Source organism: Pseudophryne corroboree, chromosome 9, assembly GCF_028390025.1.
Source record: "Pseudophryne corroboree isolate aPseCor3 chromosome 9, aPseCor3.hap2, whole genome shotgun sequence".
NCBI classification, from domain to species: domain Eukaryota; kingdom Metazoa; phylum Chordata; class Amphibia; order Anura; family Myobatrachidae; genus Pseudophryne; species Pseudophryne corroboree.
The window spans coordinates 208254302-208280887 of record NC_086452.1 but is presented as its reverse complement, the minus strand read 5'-3'; the positions used below and the strand labels follow the sequence as shown (position 1 = coordinate 208280887).

At 48.9% G+C, this 26586-nt stretch overlaps 1 protein-coding gene across 2 annotated transcripts in view; it reads right to left on the bottom strand.

The window, feature by feature from the left end:
* Window positions 1-26586, bottom strand: part of RNPC3 (RNA binding region (RNP1, RRM) containing 3) — a 127135-nt gene that overhangs the window by 76959 nt on the left and 23590 nt on the right. For both annotated transcript variants that reach the window (XM_063940099.1, XM_063940100.1), the window contains exons 3-5: window positions 9067-9182; window positions 8482-8562; window positions 868-979 (exon numbers count right to left, since the gene is read on the bottom strand). In XM_063940099.1, coding sequence (XP_063796169.1) covers window positions 868-979; window positions 8482-8562; window positions 9067-9182 — 309 coding nt within the window. The remainder of the gene's footprint in view (window positions 1-867; window positions 980-8481; window positions 8563-9066; window positions 9183-26586) is intronic.

Here is a 26586-nt window from a genome sequence, read left to right as displayed (position 1 = left end):
ATAACAAGTTAGATGCTTGCTAGTTTCATATGGACTTGCATTTGATCCAATAAGCAGCCTGCATCAGTTTCTGTGCTGCTGGAATACCCAGTCCTCTGCATGAAATTTACCATCATTCTCCTCCTCACATCATGACATAGCTCCTGTAAAATGTAGTCTCATCCTCACTTCATCATATAAACGGAGAGGTCAACAAATCATATAAGGGCATCACACCCTTCTTAATAAATATCATGTGAAATTATAAACAATTATATTATGCAATAATCAACAAATTGTTCTATACCCACAATTTCAAAATAGAGCACACCGAGAGACAGGAGACACACGACATGAGGTGCTCAAGCACAGAGGAGACATATGTGAAACTATTACACAGTTGCAACATGGTTTGTCCAGGTGCAAATTTGTCCCCAACACCCTGGTGCTCTAACAACTGTCAAAGTATTAAAAGCAGGGATGGGGAACCTTCGGCCCTCTCCAGCTGTTGTTGAACTACATGTACCAGCACGCTTTGCTACAGTTTTGCTATTTAGCCATGCAAAAACTGCTGCAGGGCACGCTGGGATGTGTAGTTCAACAACAGCTGGAGGGCCGAAGGTTCCCCACCCCTTGGTTTCAAGTGTGACTTTTTCCACAAGGACACAAATTAGAAATATTGAAAATTAACTCCTAAGGACTTTAGCTCATTATGGGTCTTATTCAGTCGCACGCAATGCTGATAGAGCAAATGATCAATGGTTTTCAAATGTACATGCATCTATATAGTTTATAATCTTCTGCTGGGTGTGCTGTGTGATTTAAGATGAGATGTAGGTAGCAAATGTAAAATATGCACATATGTACAGTAAGTGAGGAAAGCTTTACCTGCACATAGAATTTAGGAACGCTTGCCATAGCATTTGCAATGTTTGCCAAAACGCTGCTTGTTGGAGGGGGGTATAAGTATTTCAAACTGGCTCGTATTGGGAAGACAAGGCTGAGAAAAAGAAAATATACATTTTCATTAAAATAGATAAAAGGTGAAGCAGTAAAGAAAATGTAAACCTATAGTTAATTACAAAACATGTAAAAAAAACAATATCTTGGCTCTTTTAACATCTAGTATTGGGGGGGGGGGTTTACAGGTATTTTGTCCTACACTGTCAAAGAAAGTAGTTCATACAAAAATGTGATGACAAATTAATGTATAATACCTCATTTAAGTGCCTTAAAACTGTTCTCTAACATTGGTTAGTGCAAAAATCTTTGCCCCAAAGTATAGGGGAGCCAATTCAATGGAGGTAGCATTGTGCTGTTCTTATTTGCATAGGAGACTGAGACAAAAACTGAAATGACTGCTGGCTCCTGACCGAATGGTCAGTTTGTCATTTCAAGTAGTTTCCATCCCTTTTCCTCCTCTCTCTCCAGAATAAAACATCTACATTCCTGAAAGGCCAGAGGAAACACAATAGGGTACTGTATTTGGGTATAAGAGGCTGTTGCCCCCTTTCTCCCAAAGACTGGAAAAACCTTTAATATTATAAATGATCAATATGAAAGCAATATATTACCCAATAGCTTCATAAAAAAAACACAACACTGTTTACCATATCGTTTCGTGGAAAAACCTTGGCTTTTCCATTAATATTTAACAAGCACACATTGTATAATACCTATGGACTGACTGATCAATGGAATCACAAGACATGCAAAGCTTTACACTATCTGAACTCTTTCTGGTACATTAAACAGCTGCATGTCAGATATACTGTACAACATAATCTCCCTCTACAAACAAAATTATATAACCATTAAGAGCTATCAACATTTTGTTTCATTAGATTTTTCCGCATGAAGTTTATAACCAGAGAGACATGAAGCAGTATTAACAATCCTTTTGGTCAACCCCAAAGGTGATAAACGGATTATGTGATGGCAAATAAAACTCAGAAAACAGATTTAACAACACCGGCTTAATCCAGGCATTCCCAACCTCGGCCCTAAGGGCACACAAACAGTGTAGGTTTTAGCGATATCCAGGTTTCAGCACAGATTGTTAATTCAAAGTAACTGATAATAGGATTTTACTTACCTACCGGTAAATCCTTTTCTCGTAGTCCGTAGAGGATACTGGAGATCCATTTAGTACCATGGGGTATAGACAGGTCCACTAGGAGCCATGGGCACTAAGAATTTGATAGTGTGGGCTGGCTCCTCACTCTATGCCCCTCCTACCAGACTCCGTCTAGGAAACTGTGCCCGAGGAGACGGACATACTTTGAGAGAAGGATATAAAAAGGATAGTGGTGAGATTCCGAACCAACACACAAGAGGAAAGCCATGCTAACCAAACTTGGAACAGAAACAGCAACAGCTGAACCAAACAACAATACTTAACCAAGTAACAGTGCAGGACGAACGAAGCACCGAGCGGGCGCCCAGTATCCTCTACGGACTATGAGAAAAGGATTTACCGGTAGGTAATTAAAATCCTTTTTTCTCTTACGTCCTAGGAGGATGCTGGGGATCCACTTAGTACCATGGAGGGGGTGGTCTTCAGTATGCCGCCGACCGGGATCCCGACGACCAGCATACCGGCGCCGGGATCCCGACCGCCGGCATGCAGACACATTCTCCCTCTTGGAGGTCCATGACCCCCCCGAAGGGAGAATAGCGTGGCACACGTAGCATGCCACCATGCCCGCAGAGTGGCGAGCGCAGCGCTCGCCCAGCTGTCAATATGCCGGCGGTCGCTCATACTACACCCCCATGAGAAAGTACCAAAGCTCATAAACCGGGTGGGAGAGAGCTGAGGGTCAGCAGAACTGATTGACCAAACTGAAGGTCCTCAGTGGCCAAGGTATCAAACTTATAAAACTTTGCAAACATGTTCGAACCTGACCAAGTATCTGCTCGGCAGAGCTGTAAGGCCGAGACACCGCGGGCAGCTGCCCAAGAAGAACCCACTGACCTAGTCGAGCGGGCCTGTACAGATTTTGGAATCGCCAATCCTGCTGTGGAATAAGCATGCTGGATAGCGAGCCTAATCCAGCGTGCAATTGACTTCTTTGAAGCAGGACACCCAATCTTATTGGGATCGCAAAGAACAAACAGCGAGTCCAATTTCCTGTGATGAGCTGTTCTCTTCACATACACCATCAAAGCCCTCACAACATCCAAAGACTTTGAAGTAACAGAGGTGTCGGTAACAACCGGAACCAAAATTGGGTGGTTGATGTGAAACGCAGACACCACCTAAGGAAGAAATTGTCCTGAGTCCTGAGTTCAGCTCTGTCCTCATGGAAGATTAAATAGGGGCTCTTGTGTTAAAATGCCCCCAGCTCGGACGCACGTCTTGCTGAAGCCAAGGCCAACAGTGTGACGGTTTTCCACGTAAGATATTTTACGTCTACCTCCTGTAACGGTTCAAACCAGTCCAATCGGAGGAACTGCAGCACCAAATTGAGATCCCAAGGTTCCATGGGAGGCACAAAGGGAGGCTGGATGTGCAGAACCCCTTTCAAGAACGTCTGGTCCTCAGGAAGAGATGCTAATTGTTTCTGAAAGAAAATGGACAAGGCCGAAATCTGGACTTTTATGGAACCCACACGTAGGCCCACATCCACACCCGACTGCAGAAAAAGCAAGAAACGTCCCAGATGAAATTCCACCGCAGAATATGTTCTGCTCTCACACCAAGAGACGTATTTCTTACAAATACGGTGGTAATGTTTAGACGTTACCCCCTTCCTGGCTTGGATCATAGTCGGGATGACCTTGTCAGGGATGCCTCTCCTGGCTAGAATCAGCCGTTCAACTTCCATGCCGTCAAACGTAGCCGTGTTAAGTCTTGATAGACGAACAGCCCGTTGCAGGAGATCCTCGCAAAGAGGTAGAGGCCACAGATCTTCCAGGAGCATCTCCAGAAGGTCCGCGTACCATGTCCTTCTTGGCCAGTCCGGAGCAAAGAGAAGTGCTTGAACTTTTTCCCTTTTTATTCTTTTCAGAATTCTTGGGATCAGCGGAAGTTGAGGGAACACGTACACCATCTGATAGACCCATGGAGTTGTCAGAGCTTCCACTGCCACTGCCTGTGGGTCTCTCGACCTGGAACAATACAGCTTGAGCTTCTTGTTGACACGAGAGGCCATCATGTCGATTTGTGGACATCCCCATCTACGTGTGAAGCACCTGAACACCTCTGGGTGAAGGCCCTACTCCCCCGGGTGCAGGTCGGGTCTGCTGAGGAAGTCTGCTTCTCAGTTGTCTACTCCCGGAATGAAGACCAGAGTGTTTTTTCTGTATAGAGGAGAATTCTTGATACCTCTAACATTGCTGCTCTGCTTTTCGTTCCGCCCTGTCGGTTTGCAGTATGTACGTTACTGCCATCACATTGTCCGACTGAACCTCAATGGCCCGATCTTGAAGATATGAGGCCTGCAGAAGGGCGTTGTATATAGCCCTGAGTTCCAGAATGTTGATTGGAAGGACAACTTCCTGACTTGACCATCTCCATTGAAACTGCACCTCCCTGGGTGACTGGTCCCCAACCTCTGAGGCTTGCGTCTGTGGTTAACAGAATCCAATTCTGAATCCCAAACCGTCGGCCATCGATTAAGTGAGAAGTCTGTAGCCCCCACAGAAAGGAGATCCTGGCCTTTGGTGACAGACGAATCCTCTGGTGCATGTGAAGATGCGATCCAGACCATTTGTCCAACAGATCCAGCTGAAAGGGCCTCGCATGAAACCTTCCGTACTGAAGCGCCTCATAAGAGGCCCCAATTTTCCCTTGAAGGCGAATGCATAGATGCACCGATATACGGGTTGGCTTTAAGATATCCCGAACCATCGACTGGATTACCAATGCCTTTTCCAACAGAAGAAAAACTTTCTGCGACTCTGTGTCCAGTATCAATTCCCAGAAAAGGGAGCTTCCGAGTTGACTCTAAGTGAGATTTCGGAAGATTTAGAATCCACCCGTGACCCAGGAGTAGTTTGGTTGTGAGGCCAATGCTGTTCAACAACCTCTCCCTGGACGGTGCCTTTATAAAAGATAGTCCAGGTACAGAATTAGGTTCACTCCCTTTTTGCGGAGGAGAAACATCATCTCTGCCATCACCTTGGTGAACACCCTTGGTGCCGTGGAGAGACCAAATGGCAGGGCCTGGAACTGGTGGTGACAGTCCTGTAGTGTAAAGCGTAGATAAGCCTGATGAGGCAGCCAGATCGGAATGTGAAGGTATGCATCCTTGATATCCAGAGACACTAGGAATCCCCCCTCCTCTAGACCTGAGATCACCGCTCTCAGAGACTCCACCTTGAATTTGAAAGACGTAAGTACGGATCCAAAGATTTTAGATTCAAAATCGGCCATACTAAACCATCCGGTTTCGGTACCACAAACAAGTTGAAATAATACCCCTTGTTTTGGAGATGAGGTGGAACTTGAACAATGACCTGAGTCTGTACCAGTTTTTGAATGGCATCCTGTAAGTTTATACTTGCCTCTTGTGAAGCTGGTAAGCCTGATTTGAAGAATCTGTGAGGTGGGAGCACATGAAACACTAGTTTGTAGCCCTGGAAAATAAGATCTATGACCCAGGGATCCTGGCATGATGTTGCCAGATGTGACTGAAATTTTTTAGTCGGGCTCCCATCTGCCAGTCATCGCGGTCCACCGTCATGCAGAAGGCTTTGAGGAAGCAGAACTGGAGCTCTGTTCCTGAGAACCGGCAGTTGCTTGTTTGCGTGGTTTACCTCTAGCGCCTCTCTTGGCTGTAGAAGATCCTCTGGCTTTTCCCTTAAACTTGGCAGTCCAAAAGGACTGTAGAGTAGGTGCTGAGTAGGTCTACCTGGTTGGGGGGAGATGCAAGGAAGATATGTGGACTTACCCGCAGTAGCTTTGGAGATCCATTTGTCTAGTTCATCTCCAAATAAGGCATCTCTTGTGAAGGGTAGACCTTCCATGCCTTTCCTGGAGTCCACATCCGCAGTCCACTGGCGTAACCATAAGCCCCTGCGTGCTGACAATGCCACAGCAGTGGTGCGTGCATTAAGCAAACCTACTTCTTTTATGGCTGCCACCATAAAGTTTGCAGAGCCCTGTATATGTTACAGGAGTAACACAATCTCCCACCTAGATAAGGAATCCAACCCTTCAATTACATTTCCCGACCATTTAGCAATGGCTTTAGTAATCCACGCACATGCTATAGTGGGTCTCTGAGCCACCCCAGCAGCTGTGTACAAAGATTTGAGTGTAGTCTCAATTTTACGATCAGCAATGTCTTTCAGGGAGGCTGCACCAGGGACGGGTAATACAATCTTCCGTGACAACCTGGACACAGATGCATCCACTATAGGTGGACTTCCCATTTTTTCCTATCCTCAGGAGGACAAGAAAAAGATGAGAGTAACCTTTTAGGGATTTGGAATTTCTTATCAGGATTAACCCACGGTTCTTCAAACAGGGTATTCAATTCCTTTGACACAGGACTTTTTTTTTTTACACAAAATAAGATTCCTCACACTCCTCTGTCACCTTATCAGGAATTTGTAGCACGTCTCTGATAGCTTCTATAAGAGCCTCAATTCCCTGTGACAGAGCAGCGTCCCCTCTCCCCCCTTTCTGAATCCACCTCTCCCTCCTCCATGTCTGATCCCTCAGCGTCAGACTGCAGGATATGGGCCAGAGTTCGTTTTTGTGGGCAAATGGCAGGGGACTGAGATGCTTCTTTTGGGACAGAGTCTCTGTTCATAATCTCATCCACAGACTGTCTTAAGTATTGCGTCTCTTTCTCATTGCGGGACAATTTATTAGAGATATTGGAAATCATTCCTTTAATGGAATTCAGCCACGCTGGTTCAGCCCCGCTAGTCTGGGAAGGTACACTGAACACATAGCAATGAGCTCCCTGGGGAAGAGGAACACTTTGTCATACATTAAACACACTCTTTGCCTGACATATTGTAAATGTGACAGCACACACACACACAAACACACAGGAAAGGTTAAAAGCACAATTACCCAACAAAGAAAAGCACAATTACCCAACAAAGTGCCCTTCCAGGGAGACACAGATATTTTGGAGCCAGCATACCGCGCCCTTATTGCTAATGTCAAGCTTAGCAGGGTCGCAGACTAAGGCCCTCATTCCGAGTTGTTCGCTCGCTAGCTGCTTTTAGCAGCATTGCAAACGCTAGGCCGCCGCCCTCTGGGAGTGTATCTTAGCTTAGCAGAATTGCGAACGAAAGATTAGCAGAACTGCTACTAAATAATTTGCAGCAGTTTCTGAGTAGCTCCAGACTTACTCCTGGTTTGCGATCAGCTCAGTCTGTTTAGTTCCTGGTTTGACGTCACAAACACGCCCTGCGTTCAGCCAGCCACTCCCCCGTTTCCCCAGCCACTCCTGCGTTTTTGCCTAGCATGCCTGCGTTTTTTAGCACACTCCCTGAAAACGGCCAGTTTCCGCCCAGAAACACCCACTTCCTGTCAATCATACTACGATCACTTGAGCGTTGAAAAAACGTCGCTCGAGCTTGTGTAAATCTCCAAAGTTTAGTGTTAAATAACTTAACGCATGCGCGCTGCGTACCAAGCGCATGTTCCACATAAAAGCCGCGTTGCGAAAAACGGCAACGAGCGAACAACTCGGAATGACCACCTAAGTACCCAGATTGGGGACTTAGTACTTTATTAAACGCTGAACCCCCCCCCTTCCCCACTGCTATGACCCCCTGGTACCGCTGAGGTAATCTGGAAGTCTCTCCGGAGGAGCTGCGTGTCCTTGTCAGTCAGCGCCTGTGTCCACTGCAGAGGGAAAATGGCGCTGGTGAGCTGCTGGATCCGCTCAAAGTGAAGCCCTGCCCCTTCAATGGTGCGTGGTCTTCCCGCTTTTTTTTATACTGGCTGAGATCATTTGTGCTTAAAATGGAGACCAATCCATTTTAAGGCTTTGTTGGCCAATGTGGGTACTGTGTACTGAGACGCAGTTGTGTACGGAGTCTGGAGACGCAATCAGCCCGGTTAGAAGCCGTGCGTCTCCGTACCCTCGCGCCACCATAATGACCGTCGACCCGCTAACCGGGACGCCGGCTTAGTACTCACCACTGTTCTTTCTTCTGGCTCTGTTAGGGGTGGCGGTGTGCTAAGAGAATGTACGCTCGCCGTGGTGGGGCTTGGGAATAGTTCCCTCAGGAGCTAGTGTCCTGTCAGCAGGAAACGGGACCATTAACCCTTCAAGAGGTTGGGCCGTCCCCCTCCCATCCCAGTCCCACGAAGCAGGCAGGCTGGTGCCATCATCATTTTTAATCACTGAGCTACTTTATAATATTGATTTTGTCTATATAGCATTTTGCCAGTAACCAAACCACGGACAGCAAGAGAAGATGTGGTCACAAAGTATACAAAGCATACTAGGCATTTACCGTGAAGGACATAAATTACAGCATTAGAACCACATTTTATCTATAGGATATGAACAGGAACAAAATACAAACCCATGGTTAGGTGCTATTCCTCTCTCAATGGAGACCTGATCTGGGAGTTTTGAGTCTTTACTTGTATCTGCTTTTTCTCCACTGTTTAAAATGTTAAGAAGCTGATATTAGATCAGATTTAATAGCACACAATATTTATACACACATCAGATTGTTTAAACAGTGTAAGGAGCCAAGTAGAGAACTTCAAGATTTCCATTTCTACAAGAGAACACTTGCAAGAACTGTTGGATACACTGCTCAGAAGACTGTATCGTATCAACAGAAACCAATTATATAAATTGTATGAAAACCCTATTGGACCTTTCACTGCCCCCATTTCCCCAAATGAAGCAAATTGGTGATGAGGAAATTAGGTTGGGGGATATGTTGTTCAAATCTGTATTCATTATATGAAGTTTACTCCCTGTAGTGTAGTCAAAAGGTGCAGGACACTTCTGGCTGAAAAGGCAGCCTCATTGCAGCCAAGTCACTAGGTACAGCTACATGGGAATTAAACTGGTATATAGACAGACGTGTCTTACAACTATCTGTAATTTCCATCAGTCTTCATACCTTTGATTCGCAGTAAAAGTATCTACAAACCTTTTCTTCTTTGTTGAAAAGGAAGGCTGGTCTGGTAAGTGAATGTCGTCTTCCTTGGCATATTCAACCACAAGAGTGTGACCCAATACTGTGAGCTGGTGAAGCACCGAAAGAGCCTGTGAATGGACACACACAAGCAAATATCCAGTCAGTTGTAAGTTTTTGAACCTAATATTTGTGTTTTAACTACTCAAAGTGGCATGGACGCATGTGATATAACAGGAGCTAGGTGTACGTTATGTCACATGCAACGCGCTTCCCCCGCCACCCGCAGCCCCTTGCTCTCTGAAGACTCCGTCATTTATTGCCCCTGTTGTGGCCCGGTCCCAGCAGGGATGCTGAGGTCTCTGGCTGCCAACATCACTGCCGGAATTGCTCCCCAGAATGCCGTGCAGCCAGCATTGCACTCTGGAGCACATTGCATGGAGGGGGACGTTCGTTCCTCTCCCAGGACGTTAGCTGACCACTGCATGTGCAGAGATCAGCTGCAGCAAGGGAGACTGATAATCGACAAAAAAAAAAAACCATGACAATTAGTCAGTGAGTATTTTTGTGCAGAAACAAAATTGTCAGCTACATAAGTGGTTAACCGCATCAACCCTTGTTTTTTTTCCACCCACTCTGTAAGTCAGGTATTCCCAACCACGGTCCTCAAGGCACACCAACAGTGCAGGTTTTAGTGATATCCAGGCTGCAGCACAGATGGTTAAATCAAAATAACTGAGCTACTAATCAAGTCACCTGTGCTGAAGCCTGGATATCACTAAAACCTGCACTGTTGGTGTGGCTTGAGGACCGTGGTTGGGAATGCCTGCTGTAAGTGCATACACACGGTGAGATTTTGGCTATGTGCGATTTTGACTATACTTTAATACTAGATAGTCAAAATTGACTTGCCTGCAGTCTATCTAGCCTTCTGATACAGACCCCACGGGAGTATGCATCAGGATCGCATCGGTATCGCAAGGTGGCTAACACCTTGCAATTTGCATTAACTTTCCTTGCGATTCTGACTATATAATCAAAATCGCAAGGATAAATCTCACCATGTGTATGCACCTTCCCAGTTTGGTTTAAAACAGTGGTTCTCAACTGCAACCCTCATATACCCCCAACAGGTCATGTTTTGAAGATACCAGTCTGTGGAAACAGGTAGAATAATTATTAATTATTAATACAGCAATAAAAAATAAAATAAAAAAAAAAGATTAAATCACCTGTGCATGAACAAAGAAATTACAAAACATGACCCGTTGGGGGACTAATTGAGTTTAGAGTCATTGGTTACAGTTGATACACAGTTTTCTTTAGTATGCATTCTTAAATACTGTATATGGAAACATCAAATAATGACATGGATTAATAATCAAAAACATAATTAAATATACCCACAATATAGAAAATAAAAAAATTGCTGAGTTACTGGATGAAATAAACGGAATCCGTATGATAGCCTGGCTGTCGGGATCCTGGCGTTCAGCAGATCGACGCAGAAGTCCCAACAGCCAGAATGCTGGCGGCAAGCGCAGAGTGTCCCTTGGTGAGCTTGATGCGCTTGCCACTTTCGTGGTGGCGACCACATTAAATCCATTCCCCCTCGGGTGGTGGCGTGAACCACCACCCAAGTGGGGGATCTGGGCAACGGTCAGGATTCCAACCGCTGGCATTTCACCAGGTGTCGGGATTCCGGCACCGGTATCCTGATCGCCGGGATCCCGACAGCCGGCAACGTGACTGACTCTAGAAACACACAAACACTGTGGGGTTGATTCAATTCTCCCACAGTTGAATAGCGCCGGGAATTAGCTCCCGTCGCTATTCAATTCAGCTCAAGTTAAGTCGGCGAATGCCCGTTCTCCTGGATTTAACAGGTTGATTTGTCGGGAGAATGGGCATTCTCCAACTTAACTCCCCACCGCGATGCTGATTCCTGACAGAATCAGCCTCGCGCAGGCCGCGCGGCAGCACTTTTCTCGGATTTCCTCTCGCATCCCCCGGGGGTGAGAGAAAAATTACCAACAATTGAGTGTCACTTGGCGCTGTATTGAATAGCACCGGGAGCTAATTCCCGGCGCTATTCAACAGTCAGAGAATTGAATCGACCCGTATGTAAAGTGTTGAGTTCATGCACAGACAATATTTTGTACTTTTCAGCAAACTATTATTGATTCAATATCCCTTCAAACAAGGATATATTGCTAGATATAACATAGCACACACAGATAGTGCATACTCAAAATATTAAATGTTTGTACAAGACCTATGCAAAAATAGGATTTTAATTACCTACCGGTAAATCCTTTTCTCATAGTCCGTAGAGCAGGGGTGGGGAACCTTTTTTCTACAAAGGGCCATTTGGATATTTAGAAAATCCTTTGGGGGCCATACAAAAAATAAGATTTTACTCACCGGTAAATCTATTTCTCGTAGTCCGTAGTGGATGCTGGGGACTCCGTAAGGACCATGGGGAATAGACGGCTCTGCAGGAGACTGGGCACATCTAAGAAAGATTTAGGACTATCTGGTGTGCACTGGCTCCTCCCCCTATGACCCTCCTCCAAGCCTCAGTTAGGAACTGTGCCCGGAAGAGCTGACACAATAAGGAAGGATTTTTGAATCCCGGGTAAGACTCATACCAGCCACACCAATCACACCATATAACACGTGATAGGAACCCCGGTTAACAGTATGATAACAAATGGAGTCTCTGAAGAGATGGCTCACAACAAAACCCGATTTTTGTAACAATATTATTATTATTATTATTGGTATTGCAGACAATCCGCACTTGGGATGGGCGCCCAGCATCCATTACGGACTACGAGAAATAGATTTACCGGTGAGTAAAATCTTATTTTCTCTGACGTCCTAGTGGATGCTGGGGACTCCGTAAGGACCATGGGGATTATACCAAAGCTCCCAAACGGGCGGGAGAGTGCGGATGACTCTGCAGCACCGAATGAGAGAATTCCAGGTCCTCCTCAGCCAGGGTATCAAATTTGTAGAATTTTGCAAACGTGTTTGCCCCCGACCAAGTAGCTGCTCGGCAAAGTTGTAAAGCCGAGACCCCTCGGGCAGCCGCCCAAGATGAGCCAAGTGTGGAATGGGCTTTTACAGATTTATGCTGCGGTAAGCCTACCGCAGAATGCGCCAGCTGAATAGTGCTACAAATCCAGCGCGCAATAGACTGCTTAGAAGCAGGAGCACCCAGCTTGGTGGGTGCATACAGGATAAACAGCGAGTCAGTCTTTCTGACTCCAGCCGTCCTGGAAATATACATTTTTAGGGCCCTGACTACGTCCAGCAACTTGGAATCCTCCAAGTCCCTAGTAGCCGCAGGCACCACAATAGGTTGGTTCAAGTGAAAAGCTGAGACCACCTTTGGGAGAAACTGAGGACGAGTCCTCAATTCTGCCCTATCCATATGGAAAATCAGATAAGGGCTTTTACAAGACAAAGCCGCCAATTCTGAAACCCGCCTGGCCGACGCCAAGGCCAACAGCATGACCACTTTCCACGTGAGATATTTTAAATCCACAGTCTTAAGTGGTTCGAACCAATGTGATTTCAGGAATGCCAAAACCACATTGAGATCCCAAGGTGCCACTGGGGGCACAAAAGGAGGCTGAATATGCAGTACTCCTTTGACAAAAGTCTGAACTTCGGGCAGTGAAGCCAGTTCTTTTTGGAAGAAAATCGACAGAGCCGAAATCTGGACCTTTATGGACCCCAATTTGAGGCCCAACGTCACCCCTGCTTGCAGGAAGTGCAGGAATCGACCCAGTTGAAATTCCTCCGTCGGGGCCTTCATGGCCTCACACCAAGCAACATATTTTCGCCAAATGCGGTGATAATGTCTTGCGGTGACATCCTTCCTGGCTTTGATCAGGGTAGGGATGACTTCCTCCGGAATACCCTTTTCCTTCAGGATCCGGTGTTCAACCGCCATGCCGTCAAACGCAGCCGCGGTAAGTCTTGGAACAGACAGGGTCCCTGCTGCAGCAGGTCTTGTCTGAGCGGCAGAGGCCAAGGGTCCTCTGTAAGCATCTCTTGAAGTTCCGGGTACCAAGCTTTTCTTGGCCAATCCGGAACCACGAGTATGGTTTTTACTCCTCGCCTTCTTATTATTCTCAGTACCTTGGGTATGAGAGGTAGAGGAGGAAACACATAAACCGACTGGTACACCCATGGTGTCACTAGAGCGTCCACCGCTATCGCCTGAGGGTCTCTTGACCGGGCGCAATATCTTTTCAACTTCTTGTTGAGGCGGGACGCCATCATGTCTACCTGTGGTTTTTCCCACCGGTTGACCAGCATTTGGAAGACTTCTGGATGAAGTCCCCATTCTCCCGGGTGGAGGTCGTGCCTGCTGAGGAAGTCTGCTTCCCAGTTGTCCACTCCCGGAATGAACACTGCCGTCAGTGCTAACACATGATTCTCTGCCCATCTGAGAATCCTTGTGGCTTCTGCCATCGCCATCCTGCTTCTCGTGCCGCCCTGTCTGTTTACATGGGCGACCGCCGTGATGTTGTCTGACTGGATCAGTACCGGCTGGTTTTGAAGCAGGGGTCTTGCCTGGCTTAGGGCATTGTAAATGGCCCTTAGCTCCAGGATATTTATGTGAAGAGAAATCTCCTGATTTGACCACAGTCCCTGGAAATTTCTTCCCTTTGTGACTGCTCCCCAGCCCCGAAGGCTGGCATCCATGGTCACCAGGACCCAGTCCTGTATTCTGAATCTGCGGCCCTCTAGTAGATGAGCCCTCTGCAGCCACCACAGCAGCGACACCCTGGTTCTGGCCGATAGGGTTATCCGCTGTTGCATCTGGAGATGGGACCCGGACCATTTGTCCAACAGGTCCCACTGGAACGTCCTTGCGTGGAACCTTCCGAATGGAATTGCTTCGTACGAAGCTACCATTTTTCCCAGGACTCGTGTGCATTGATGTACCGACACTTTTCCTGGTTTTAGAATGTCTCTGACCAGAGATGAAAATTCCTCTGCTTTTTCCAGTGGAAGAAACACTCTTTTCTGGTCTGTGTCCAGAATCATTCCCAGGAACAGAAGACGTGTCGTCGGGACCAGCTGTGACTTTGGAATGTTTAGAATCCAGCCGTGCTGTTGTAGCACTTCCTGAAAAAGTGCCACCCCCACTATCAACTGTTCTTTGGACCTCGCCTTTATCAGGAGATCGTCCAAGTACGGGATAATTAAACTCCCTTCTTGCGAAGGAGTATCATCATTTCGGCCATTACCTTGGTAAAGACCCTCGGTGCCGTGGATAACCCGAACGGCAGCGTCTGGAACTGATAGTGACAGTCCTGTACCACAAATCTGAGGTACTCCTGGTGCGGAGGGTAAATGGGGACATGCAGGTACGCATCCTTGATGTCCAGGGATACCATGTAATCCCCCTCCTCCAGGCTCGCAATAACCGCCCTGAGCGATTCCATCTTGAACTTGAACCTTTTGATATAAGTGTTCAAGGTTTTTAAATTTAAGATGGGTCTCACCGAACCGTCCGGTTTCGGTACCACAAACATTGTGGAGTAGTAACCCTTTCCTTGCTGAAGGAGGGGTACCTTGACGATCACTTTCTGTGAATACAGTTTTTGAATAGCCACCAACACTGCCTCCCTGGCAGAGGGAGTTGCCGGCAAGGCAGATTTTAGGAAACGGCGGGGGGGGGGGGGGACGTCTCGAATTCCAGCCTGTACCCCTGAGATACTACTTGAAGAACCTAGGGATCCACTTGTGAGAGAGCCCACTGTGTGCTGAAAAACCTGAGACGTGCCCCCACCGTTCCAGATTCCGCCTGAGCAGCCCCAGCGTCATGCTGTGGACTTACCGGACGCAGGGGAGGACTTCTGCTCCTGGGAACTAGCTGTGTGCTGCAGCTTTTTCCCCCTTCCTCTGCCCCTCGGCAGAAAGGATGAGCCTCTAGCCCGCTTATTTTTCTGGGGCCGAAAGGACTGTACCTGATAATACGGTGCTTTCTTTTGCAGTGGGGTAGCCTGTGGCAAAAAAGTCGATTTCCCAGCAGTAGCTGTGGAAACGAGGTCTGAAAGATCTTCCCCAAAAAGTTCCGCCCCTTTATAGGGTAAAACTTCCATGTGCCGCTTGGAGTCGGCATCACCTGACCATTGCCTAGTCCATAACCCCCGTCTGGCGGTAATGGACATAGCGCTTATTTTTGATGCCAGCCGGCAAATATCCCTCTGTGCATCACGCATGTATAAGACCGCGTCTTTTATATGGTCAATCGTTAGCAAAATATTGTCCCTATCCATGGTATCAATGTTTTCCGACAGGGAGTCTGACCACGCAGCAGCAGCACTGCACATCCAAGCTGATGCAATAGCGGGTCTCAATATAATGCCAGTGTGTGTGTATATAGCTTTTAGGGTACTTTCCAGCTTTCTATCAGCAGGTTCTTTTAGGGCGGCCGTATCCGGAGACGGTAGTGCCACCTTCTTTGATAAGCGTGTCAATGCTTTATCTACCCTAGGGGGTGTTTCCCAGCGTGACCTATCCTCTGGCGGGAAAGGGTACGCAGCCATTAACCGTTTAGAAATGATCAATTTCTTATCTGGGGAAGTCCACGCTTCCTCACACACCTCATTTAATTCGTCAGATGCAGGAAAAACTACTGGTAGTTTTTTCTCACCAAACATAATACCCTTTTTTGTGGTACCTGGGGTATCATCAGAAATGTGTAATACATTTTTCATAGCCTCAATCATATAACGGGTGGATCTATTGGAGGGTACACTCGTCTTATCATCGTCGACACTGGAGTCGGTATCCGTGTCGACATCTGTATCTGTCATCTGAGGTAGCGGGCGTTTTATAGCCCCTGATGACATTTGAGACGCTTGGACAGGCACAAGCTGAGTAGCCGGCTGTCCTATGTCGTCAAACCTTTTATGTAAGGAGCTGACACTGTCACGTAATTCCTTCCATAAGTCCATCCACACTGGTGTCGACCCCACAGGGGGTGACATCACATTCACAGGCATTTGCTCCGCCTCCACATCATTATCCTCATCATACATGTCGACACAGCAGTACCGACACACAGCAGACACACAGGGAATGCTCTTAGAGGACAGGACCCCACAAAGCCCTTTGGGGAGACAGAGGGAGAGTATGCCAGCACACACCAGGGCGCTATATAACACAGGGATATCACTATACAGAGTGTTTTCCCCTATAGCTGCCTATAATCTATATATACTGCGCCTAAATTGTGCCCCCCCCTCTCTTTTTTACCCTTTCTGTAGTGCAGGACTGCAGGGGAGAGCCAGAGAGCTTCCTTCCAGCGAAGCTGTGAGGGAATAATGGCGCCAGTGTGCTGAGGGAGTTGGCTCCGCCCCTTTTTCGGCGGGCTTTCTCCCGCTATTTTATCGTTTCTGGCAGGGGTTAATATACACCTATATAGCCTCTGGGGCTATATATGGTGTTAGTTTTGCCAGCCAAGGTGTTATTATTGCTGCTCAGGGCGCCCCCCCCCCAGCGCCCTGCACCCATCAGTGACCGCAGTGTGTGGTGTGCATGAGGAGCAATGGCGCACAGCTGCAGTGCTGTGCGCTACCTTGGAGAAGACAGAAGTCTTCAGCCGCCGATTTTCCGGACCACCTTCTTGTTTCTGGCTCTGTAAGGGGGACGGCGGCGCGGCTCCGGGAACGGACGACAATGTCAGGTCCTGTGTTCGATCCCTCTGGAGCTAATGGTGTCCAGTAGCCTAAGAAGCCCAAGCTACCACCACTTAGGTAGGTTCGCTTCTTCTCCCCTTAGTCCCTCGTTGCAGTGAGCCTGTTGCCAGCAGGTCTCACTGAAAATAAAAAACCTAAACTATACTTTCTTCTAGGAGCTCAGGAGAGCCCCTAGTGTGCATCCAGCTCAGCCGGGCACAGAAATCTAACTGAGGCTTGGAGGAGGGTCATAGGGGGAGGAGCCAGTGCACACCAGATAGTCCTAAATCTTTCTTAGATGTGCCCAGTCTCCTGCGGAGCCGTCTATTCCCCATGGTCCTTACGGAGTCCCCAGCATCCACTAGGACGTCAGAGAAATTATCAACTTAAAAATTAGCCTGCTCCCAGTAGTTATGCCCCAATACATATGCCCCCAGTCACTTAATATGCCCCATTAGATATGCCCCCAGTCAGTTGTTATGCCCCATCAGATATGCCCCCAGTCAGTTGTTATGCCCCATTAGATATGCCCCCAGTCAGTTGTTATGTCCCATTAGATATGCCCCCAAGTAGCGCCGCTTACACACACACACATTAAAAGAAAAAAAAAAAAAAAAACCACAATACTCACCAGCCCTGCTCCTGCTTCCGGACCGCTGCCCTCTGCCTGGCTGCCCGCCAATCGGAACTATGGGAGAGACGTCATGACGTCTCCCCAATAGCGCTGCACAGCCGCACAGCGCATACAGCCTGAGCCGGAGCTCAGGAGTGAGCTCCTGCCTCCGGCTGCTGCTGAGGGGAAGGAGCTGGGTGCCTGCTGGTAACTAAATCTCAGCGGGCACCCGGCATCTCCCTCAGTTAGGTGAGCCTGGCCGGGCCAGATCAAGTGGCTTTGCGGGCCTTATACAGCCCGCGGGCCTGAGGTTCCCCAACCCTGCCGTAGAGGATGATGGGGTCCATATTAGTTCCATGGGGTATAGTCGGGTCCACTAGGAGCCACTGGCACTTTAAGAGTTTGAGAGTGTGGGCTGGCTCCTCCCTCTATGCCCCTCCTACCAGACAGTCTAGAAACTGTGCGCAAGGAGACGGACAACTTCAAAAGAAGGATATTACACAGATAGCGGCGAGATTCACACCAGCTCACACATACAAGGCAAACCAAGCAAACTAGCTTGAAAAAAAAAATAAAAAAATAAATACCCTGAAACGTTGGCTATTAACCACGTAGTCTGATTGGTTTTTTCAAGTCTCTGAGTGCCAGCCGTTTTTTCTTGCTATATATATATATATATATATATATATATATATATATATATATATATATATATATATATATATATATATATATATATATATATATATATATATATATATATATATATATATATATATATATATATATATAAGAATTTACTTACCGATAATTCTATTTCTCATAGTCCGTAGTGGATGCTGGGGACTCCGAAAGGACCATGGGGAATAGCGGCTCCGCAGGAGACTGGGCACAAAAGTAAAAAGCTTTAGGACTACCTGGTGTGCACTGGCTCCTCCCCCTATGACCCTCCTCCAAGCCTCAGTTAGGATACTGTGCCCGGACGAGCGTACACAATAAGGAAGGATTTTGAATCCCGGGTAAGACTCATACCAGCCACACCAATCACACCGTACAACTTGTGATCTGAACCCAGTTAACAGCATGATAACAGAAGGAGCCTCTGAAAAGATGGCCCACAACAACAATAACCCGATTTTTGTAACAATAACTATGTACAAGTAATGCAGACAATCCGCACTTGGGATGGGCGCCCAGCATCCACTACGGACTATGAGAAATATAATTATCGGTAAGTAAATTCTTATTTTCTCTAACGTCCTAGTGGATGCTGGGGACTCCGAAAGGACCATGGGGATTATACCAAAGCTCCCAAACGGGCGGGAGAGTGCGGATGACTCTGCAGCACCGAATGAGAGAACTCCAGGTCCTCCTCAGCCAGGGTATCAAATTTGTAGAATTTAGCAAACGTGTTTGCCCCTGACCAAGTAGCTGCTCGGCAAAGTTGTAAAGCCGAGACCCCTCGGGCAGCCGCCCAAGATGAGCCCACTTTCCGTGTGGAATGGGCTTTTACAGATTTTGGCTGTGGCAGGCCTGCCACAGAATGTGCAAGCTGAATTGTACTACAAATCCAACGAGCAATCGTCTGCTTAGAAGCAGGAGCACCCAGCTTGTTGGGTGCATACAGGATAAACAGCGAATCAGATTTTCTGACTCCAGCCGTCCTGGAAACATATATTTTCAGGGCCCTGACTACGTCCAGCAACTTGGAATCCTCCAAGTCCCTAGTAGCCGCAGGCACCACAATAGGCTGGTTTAAGTGAAAAGCTGAAACCACCTTAGGGAGAAATTGAGGACGAGTCCTCAATTCTGCCCTGTCCGTATGAAAAATTAAGTAAGGGCTTTTATAGGATAAAGCCGCCAATTCTGAGACACGCCTGGCTGAAGCCAGGGCTAACAGCATTACCACTTTCCATGTGAGATATTTTAAGTCCACAGTGGTGAGTGGTTCAAACCAATGTGATTTTAGGAATCCCAAAACTACATTGAGATCCCAAGGTGCCACTGGAGGCACAAAAGGAGGCTGTATATGCAGTACTCCCTTGACAAACGTCTGAACTTCAGGAACAGAAGCCAGTTCTTTTTGGAAGAATATTGACAGGGCCGAAATTTGAACCTTAATGGACCCCAATTTGAGGCCCATAGACAGTCCTGTTTGCAGGAAATGCAGGAAACGACCCAGTTGAAATTCCTCTGTAGGGGCCTTCCTGGCCTCGCACCACGCAACATATTTACGCCAAATACGGTGATAATGTTGTACGGTTACATCCTTCCTGGCTTTGATCAGGGTAGGGATGACTTCATCCGGAATGCCTTTTTCCTTCAGGATCCGGCGTTCAACCGCCATGCCGTCAAACGCAGCCGCGGTAAGTCTTGGAACAGACATGGTCCCTGCTGGAGCAGGTCCTTTCTTAGAGGTAGAGGCCACGGGTCTTCCGTGAGCATCTCTTGAATTTACGGGTACCAAGTCCTTCTTGGCCAATCCGGAGCCACGAGTATAGTCTTTACTCCTCTCCTTCTTATGATTCTCAGTACTTTTGGTATGAGAGGAAGAGGAGGGAACACATACACCGACTGGTACACCCACGGTGTTACCAGAGCGTCCACAGCTATTGCCTGAGGGTCCCTTGACCTGGCGCAATATCTGTCCAGTTTTTTGTTGAGGCGGGACGCCATCATGTCCACCTTTGGTTTTTCCCAACGGTTCACAATCATGTGGAAGACTTCTGGGTGAAGTCCCCACTCCCCCGGGTGAAGATCGTGTCTGCTGAGGAAGTCTGCTTCCCAGTTGTCCACTCCCGGAATGAACACTGCTGACAGTGCTATCACATGATTCTCCGCCCAGCGAAGAATCCTTGCCACTTCCATCATTGCCCTCCTGCTTCTTGTGCCGCCCTGTCTGTTTACGTGGGCGACTGCCGTGATGTTGTCCGACTGGATCAACACCGGCTGACCCTGAAGCAGAGGTCTTGCCTGACTTAGGGCATTGTAAATGGCCCTTAGTTCCAGGATATTTATGTGAAGTGACGTTTCCATGCTTGACCACAAGCCCTGGAAATTTCTTCCCTGTGTGACTGCTCCCCAGCCTCTCAGGCTGGCATCCGTGGTCACCAGGACCCAATCCTGAATGCCGAATCTGCGGCCCTCTAGGAGATGAGCACTCTGTAACCACCACAGGAGAGACACCCTTGTCCTTGGAGACAGGGTTATCCGCTGATGCATTTGAAGATGCGATCCGGACCATTTGTCCAGCAGATCCCACTGAAAAGTTCTTGCGTGGAATCTGCCGAATGGAATCGCTTCGTAAGAAGCCACCATCTTTCCCAGGACCCTTGTGCATTGATGTACTGACACTTGGCCTGGTCTTAGGAGGTTCCTGACTAGGTCGGATAACTCCTTGGCCTTCTCCTCCGGGAGAAACACCTTTTTCTGTACTGTGTCCAGAATCATCCCTAGGAACAGCAGACGTGTCGTCGGAATCAGCTGCGATTTTGGAATATTTAGAATCCATCCGTGCTGTCGTAGTACTACTTGAGATAGTGCTACTCCGACCTCTAACTGTTCTCTGGACCTTGCCCTTATCAGGAGATCGTCCAAGTAAGGGATAATTAAGACGCCTTTTCTTCGAAGAAGAATCATCATTTCGGCCATTACCTTGGTAAAGACCCGGGGTGCCGTGGACAATCCAAACGGCAGCGTCTGAAACTGATAGTGACAGTTCTGTACCACAAACCTGAGGTACCCTTGGTGAGAAGGGCAAATTGGGACATGGAGGTAAGCATCCTTGATGTCCAGAGACACCATATAGTCCCCTTCTTCCAGGTACGCTATCACTGCTCTGAGTGACTCCATCTTGAACTTGAACCTTTTTATGCAAGTGTTCAAGGATTTCAGATTTAAAATGGGTCTCACCGAGCCGTCCGGCTTCGGTACCACAAACAGCGTGGAATAATACCCCTTTCCCTGTTGTAGGAGGGGTACCTTGATTATCACCTGCTGGGAATACAGCTTGTGAATGGCTTCCAATACCGCCTCCCTGTCGGGGGGAGACGTTGGTAAAGCAGACTTCAGGAACCGGCGAGGGGGAGACGTCTCGAATTCCAATTTGTACCCCTGAGATACTACCTGCAGGATCCAGGGGTCCACTTGCGAGTGAGCCCACTGCGCGCTGAAATTCTTGAGACGGGCCCCCACCGTGCCTGAGTCCGCTCGTAAGGCCCCAGCGTCATGCTGAGGACTTGGCAGAAGCGGGGGAGGGCTTCTGTTCGTGGGAAGAGGCTGTCTGCTGCAGTCTTTTTCCCCTTCCTCTGCCCCGGGGCAGATATGAGTGGCCTTTTGCCCGCTTGCCCTTATGGGGACGAAAGGACTGAGCCTGAAAAGACGGTATCTTTTTCTGCTGCAAGGTGACTTGGGGTAAAAAGGTGGATTTTCCAGCCGTTGCCGTGGCCACCAGGTCCGATAGACCGACCCCAAATAACTCCTCCCCTTTATACGGCAATACTTCCATATGCCGTTTGGAATCCGCATCCCCTGACCACTGTCGCGTCCATAATCCTCTTCTGGCAGAAATGGACATCGCACTTACTCTTGATGCCAGAGTGCAAATATCCCTCTGTGCATCTCGCATATATAGAAATGCATCCTTTAAATGCTCTATAGTCAATAATATATTGTCCCTGTCCAGGGTATCAATATTTTCAGTCAGGGAATCCGACCAAGCCACCCCAGCACTGCACATCCAGGCTGAGGCGATTGCTGGTCGCAGTATAATACCAGTATGTGTGTATATACTTTTAAGGATATTTTCCAGCTTCCTATCAGCTGGTTCCTTGAGGGCGGCCGTATCAGGGGACAGTAACGCCACTTGTTTTGATAAGCGTGTGAGCGCCTTATCTACGCTAGGGGGTGTTTCCCAACGCGCCCTAACCTCTGGCGGGAAAGGGTATAATGCCAATAACTTTTTAGAAATTAGCAGTTTTTTATCGGGGGAAACCCACGCTTCATCACACACCTCATTTAATTCATCTGATTCTGGAAAACTACGGGTAGTTTTTTCACACCCCACATAATACCCTTTTTTGTGGTACTTGTAGTATCAGAAATGTTCAAAACCCCCTTCATTGCCGTGATCATGTAACGTGTGGCCCTACTGGAAAATACGTTTGTTTCCTCACCGTCGACACTGGAGTCAGTGTCCGTGTCTGTGTCTGTATCGACCGGAGGTAACGGGCGCTTTAGAGCCCCTGACGGTGTTTGAGACGCCTGTACAGGTATTAACTGATTTGCCGGCTGTCTCATGTCGTCAACAGTCTTTTGTAAAGTGCTGACACTATCACGTAATTCTTTCCATAAGACCATCCAGTCAGGTGTCGACTCCCTAGGGGGTGACATCACTAACACAGGCAATTGCTCCGCCTCCACACCATTTTCCTCCTCATACATGTCGACACAACGTACCGACACACAGCACACACACACAGGGAATGCTCTGATAGAGGACAGGACCCCACTAGCCCTTTGGGGAGACAGAGGGAGAGTTTGCCAGCACACACCAGAGCGCTATATATATATATATATATATATATATATACAGGGATAACCTTATATAAGTGTTTTTCCCTAATATAGCTGCTGTATATATTTATATGCCAATTTAGTGCCCCCCCTCTCGTTTTACCCTGTTTCTGTAGTGCAGGACTGCAGGGGAGAGTCAGGGAGCCTTCCTCCAACGGAGCTGTGAGGAAAAAATGGCGCCAGTGTGCTGAGGAGATAGGCTCCGCCCATTTTTCGGCGGCCTTTCTCCCGCTTTTTTATGTAAAAATAGGCAGGGGTTAAATACATCCATATAGCCCAGGAGCTATATGTGATGTATTTTTTGCCAAAAAAGGTGTTTTTATTGCGTCTCAGGGCGCCCCCCCCCCAGCGCCCTGCACCCTCAGTGACCGGAGTGTGAAGTGTGCTGAGAGCAATGGCGCACAGCTGCGGTGCTGTGCGCTACCTTAGTGAAGACAGGACGTCTTCTGCCGCCGATTTTCCGGACCTCTTCAGTCTTCTGGCTCTGTAAGGGGGACGGCGGCGCGGCTCCGGGACCCATCCATGGCTGGGCCTGTGATCGTCCCTCTGGAGCTAATGTCCAGTAGCCTAAGAAGCCCAATCCACTCTGCACGCAGGTGAGTTCGCTTCTTCTCCCCTTAGTCCCTCGATGCAGTGAGCTTGTTGCCAGCAGGTCTCACTGAAAATAAAAAAAACCTATTTAAACTTTTACTCTAAGCAGCTCAGGAGAGCCACCTAGATTACACCCTTCTCGTTCGGGCACAAAATCTTAACTGAGGCTTCGAGGAGGGTCATAGGGGGAGGAGCCAGTGCACACCAGGTAGTCCTAAAGCTTTTTACTTTTGTGCCCAGTCTCCTGCGGAGCCGCTATTCCCCATGGTCCTTTCGGAGTCCCCAGCATCCACTAGGACGTTAGAGAAATATATATATATGCGACGGCTGAACAATATTACTTAACCAAGTGACAAAACAGTACTTAACCAAGAACTAAGAAGTACTGAACTAAGTAACACGAAACGCTGGGCGGCCGCCCAGCATCCTCTACGGACTACGAGAAAAGGATTTACCAGTAGGTAATTAAAATAAGATTTTACTTACCGGAAAATCTATTTCTCGTAGTCCGTAGTGGATGCTGGGGACTCCGTAAGGACCATGGGGAATAGCGGGCTCCGCAGGAGACTGGGCACTCTAAAGAAATATTCAGTACTATCTGGTGTGCACTGGCTCCTCCCTCTATGCCCCTCCTCCAGACCTCAGTTAAGGAAACTGTGCCCGGAAGAGCAGACATTATAAGGAAAGGATTTTGGAATCTCGGGTAAGACTCATACCAGCCATACCAATCACACCGTATAACTTGTGATACACTTATCCAGTCAACAGTATGAACAACAACAGGGCATCAACATTGGATGCCAACATAACATAACCCATTATTAAGCAATAACTATGTACACGTATTGCAGAAAGTCCGCACTTGCGACGGGCGCCCAGCATCCACTACGGACTACGAGAAATAGATTAACCGTTAAGTAAAATCTTATTTTCTCTGACGTCCTAGTGGATGCTGGGGACTCCGTAAGGACCATGGGGATTATACCAAAGCTCCCAAACGGGCGGGAGAGTGCGGATGACTCTGCAGCACCGAATGGGCAAACTCAAGGTCCTCCTCAGCCAGGGTATCAAACTTGTAGAATTTTGCAAATGTGTTTGAACCCGACCAAGTAGCAGCTCGGCAAAGCTGTAATGCCGAGACCCCTCAAGCAGCCGCCCAAGAAGAGCCCACCTTCCTTGTGGAATGGGCTTTCACTGATTTTGGATGCGGCAATCCAGCCGCAGAATGAGCCCCCTGAATCGTGTTACAGATCCAGCGGGCAACGGTTTGCTTTGAAGCAGGAGCACCCACCACCTTTGGCAGAAATTGGGGACGAGTCCGCAATTCTGCCCTGTCCATATGAAAAACCAGATAGGGGGGGGCGTGGCCTGGCTAGCAAGCTGAGAGGAGGTGAACTGTGAGAGCTCCTGCCGGTTCTGGACTCCAAATAACTAAATATACCACCTCGCAGGTCACCACACTCTCCTTACTGTGTGCACCTGCCCTCTACATCAACTAGCACAGGAGGGAGTCGGTTGCGGAGCCGGGGCGCCCTTATCAGGGCTCTTGCAGGTTGCGGCCTTCCCCTCCCCAAGAAGCCGGGGTCTGTGGTGCGACCTCTCGCCCCACCGGAAGTAAGGCGGACCGGCGCCGTCGTTTGAGGAGGCCAGGAGGACGAGTATACACATCAGACTGCCGGAGGGAGGCATCCCTGAGACCGGCGGCCCCGTCCTGTGACCCTGCAGCGGCTACCGAGGCCGTCTGCAGCTGGAAGCGGAGACGGCTCAGAGCGGCGGGTAAGTCCCCCACCCGCACATCAGCGCGGCATCGGGCCTCATCCCTCCCTCTCCCCTTACCTCAGCCGTCTGCTGCAGCCGTGGACCAGGGAAGCGGCTCCCGGAGCTCCCACGAGACACGGCCTAGCGGCGGGCCTCAGACCGGGGCCTCGATTGCGGGGTCAGGCCGCGGGAGCGATCGGCCAGCTGGACCCGGGACGGCCCATCCTGCACCGCGGACAGCCTCCCCCCTCTTGGACGTCGCCCTCTGTGACAGGGGTCATCACCCGGCCGGTCGGGAGGCCGCCCGGGGACCGAGGACTGCTGAGGCTGCACAGGGTGAGTGCTGCAGTGGGTGGCGGCGGCCATATTGCGATTGGCGCCGCTGAGCAGTTTAACACTGGGGCTGACGCTGGGGAGCTTTCTTAGGGTGCTCGGACACGGCTCTGTGCTTCTGTCGGTCCCGCGACGCTGGCCCCCCGCACCAGCGGCCGTAAACGCTGTAAGGAGCCGTGGGACAGGACAGCTCCATCTGCCAGCCGGCGGCCATCTTCCGGCTGGCAATATAAATAAATTAAATTACCCTGCTCCCCGTCCTGTGCACCCTGGAGCACGGAACCGTGAGGGACACTAGACCTCGCTGCGGCTCGTGGTCTGCCCCCCCACACGCCCCAGAACCTATATCCGGTGGCGGCCCGCCGGGGCCCGTTTACGCATCATAATCAACCTGAAACCTGGCCACCCGCAACTGCCACGACTCTCCCCCCCCCCCCCCCCCAACTATTCAGAGGCTCCTAACACTTTAATCAGAGGCTCGCTGATCTCTACTCACGCTGCTGCTACTGCTATATCCATACAACCGGCCCCCCTCGTGGTGATTCCCGGCCGGTGATCCTTCCCGCAGTTAACCAAAGCCTACCACCGCCGCAGAACAGAACCAGGGGAGCCTGCGGCCGAGATAGCGGACCCTCCCCCCCCCAGCCGGGGGTCGCTATAAATATAGATACACCCATCCCCTGTAAGAACAGCAGCTGCTCACTCCCAACCCCCGCCCGGCCCGCCGACCACCTAGACACGCCGTGGTATCGACAAACGATCACGCACCATCTCCTCCGATGTCCCCTGGGACTGGACACCACTAGTAGGTGGTCTTTCCGGGCCTGCGACCCACAACCCTACGAGGTAACCCGGCTAAGGGTGCTGCATTTCACCCCCACCGACACAAAACGAGCCCCCAGCGGCCATCTCCCCCCCCTGCTGTTACGAGATACCTTCTGGAGCACTGAGAATCAG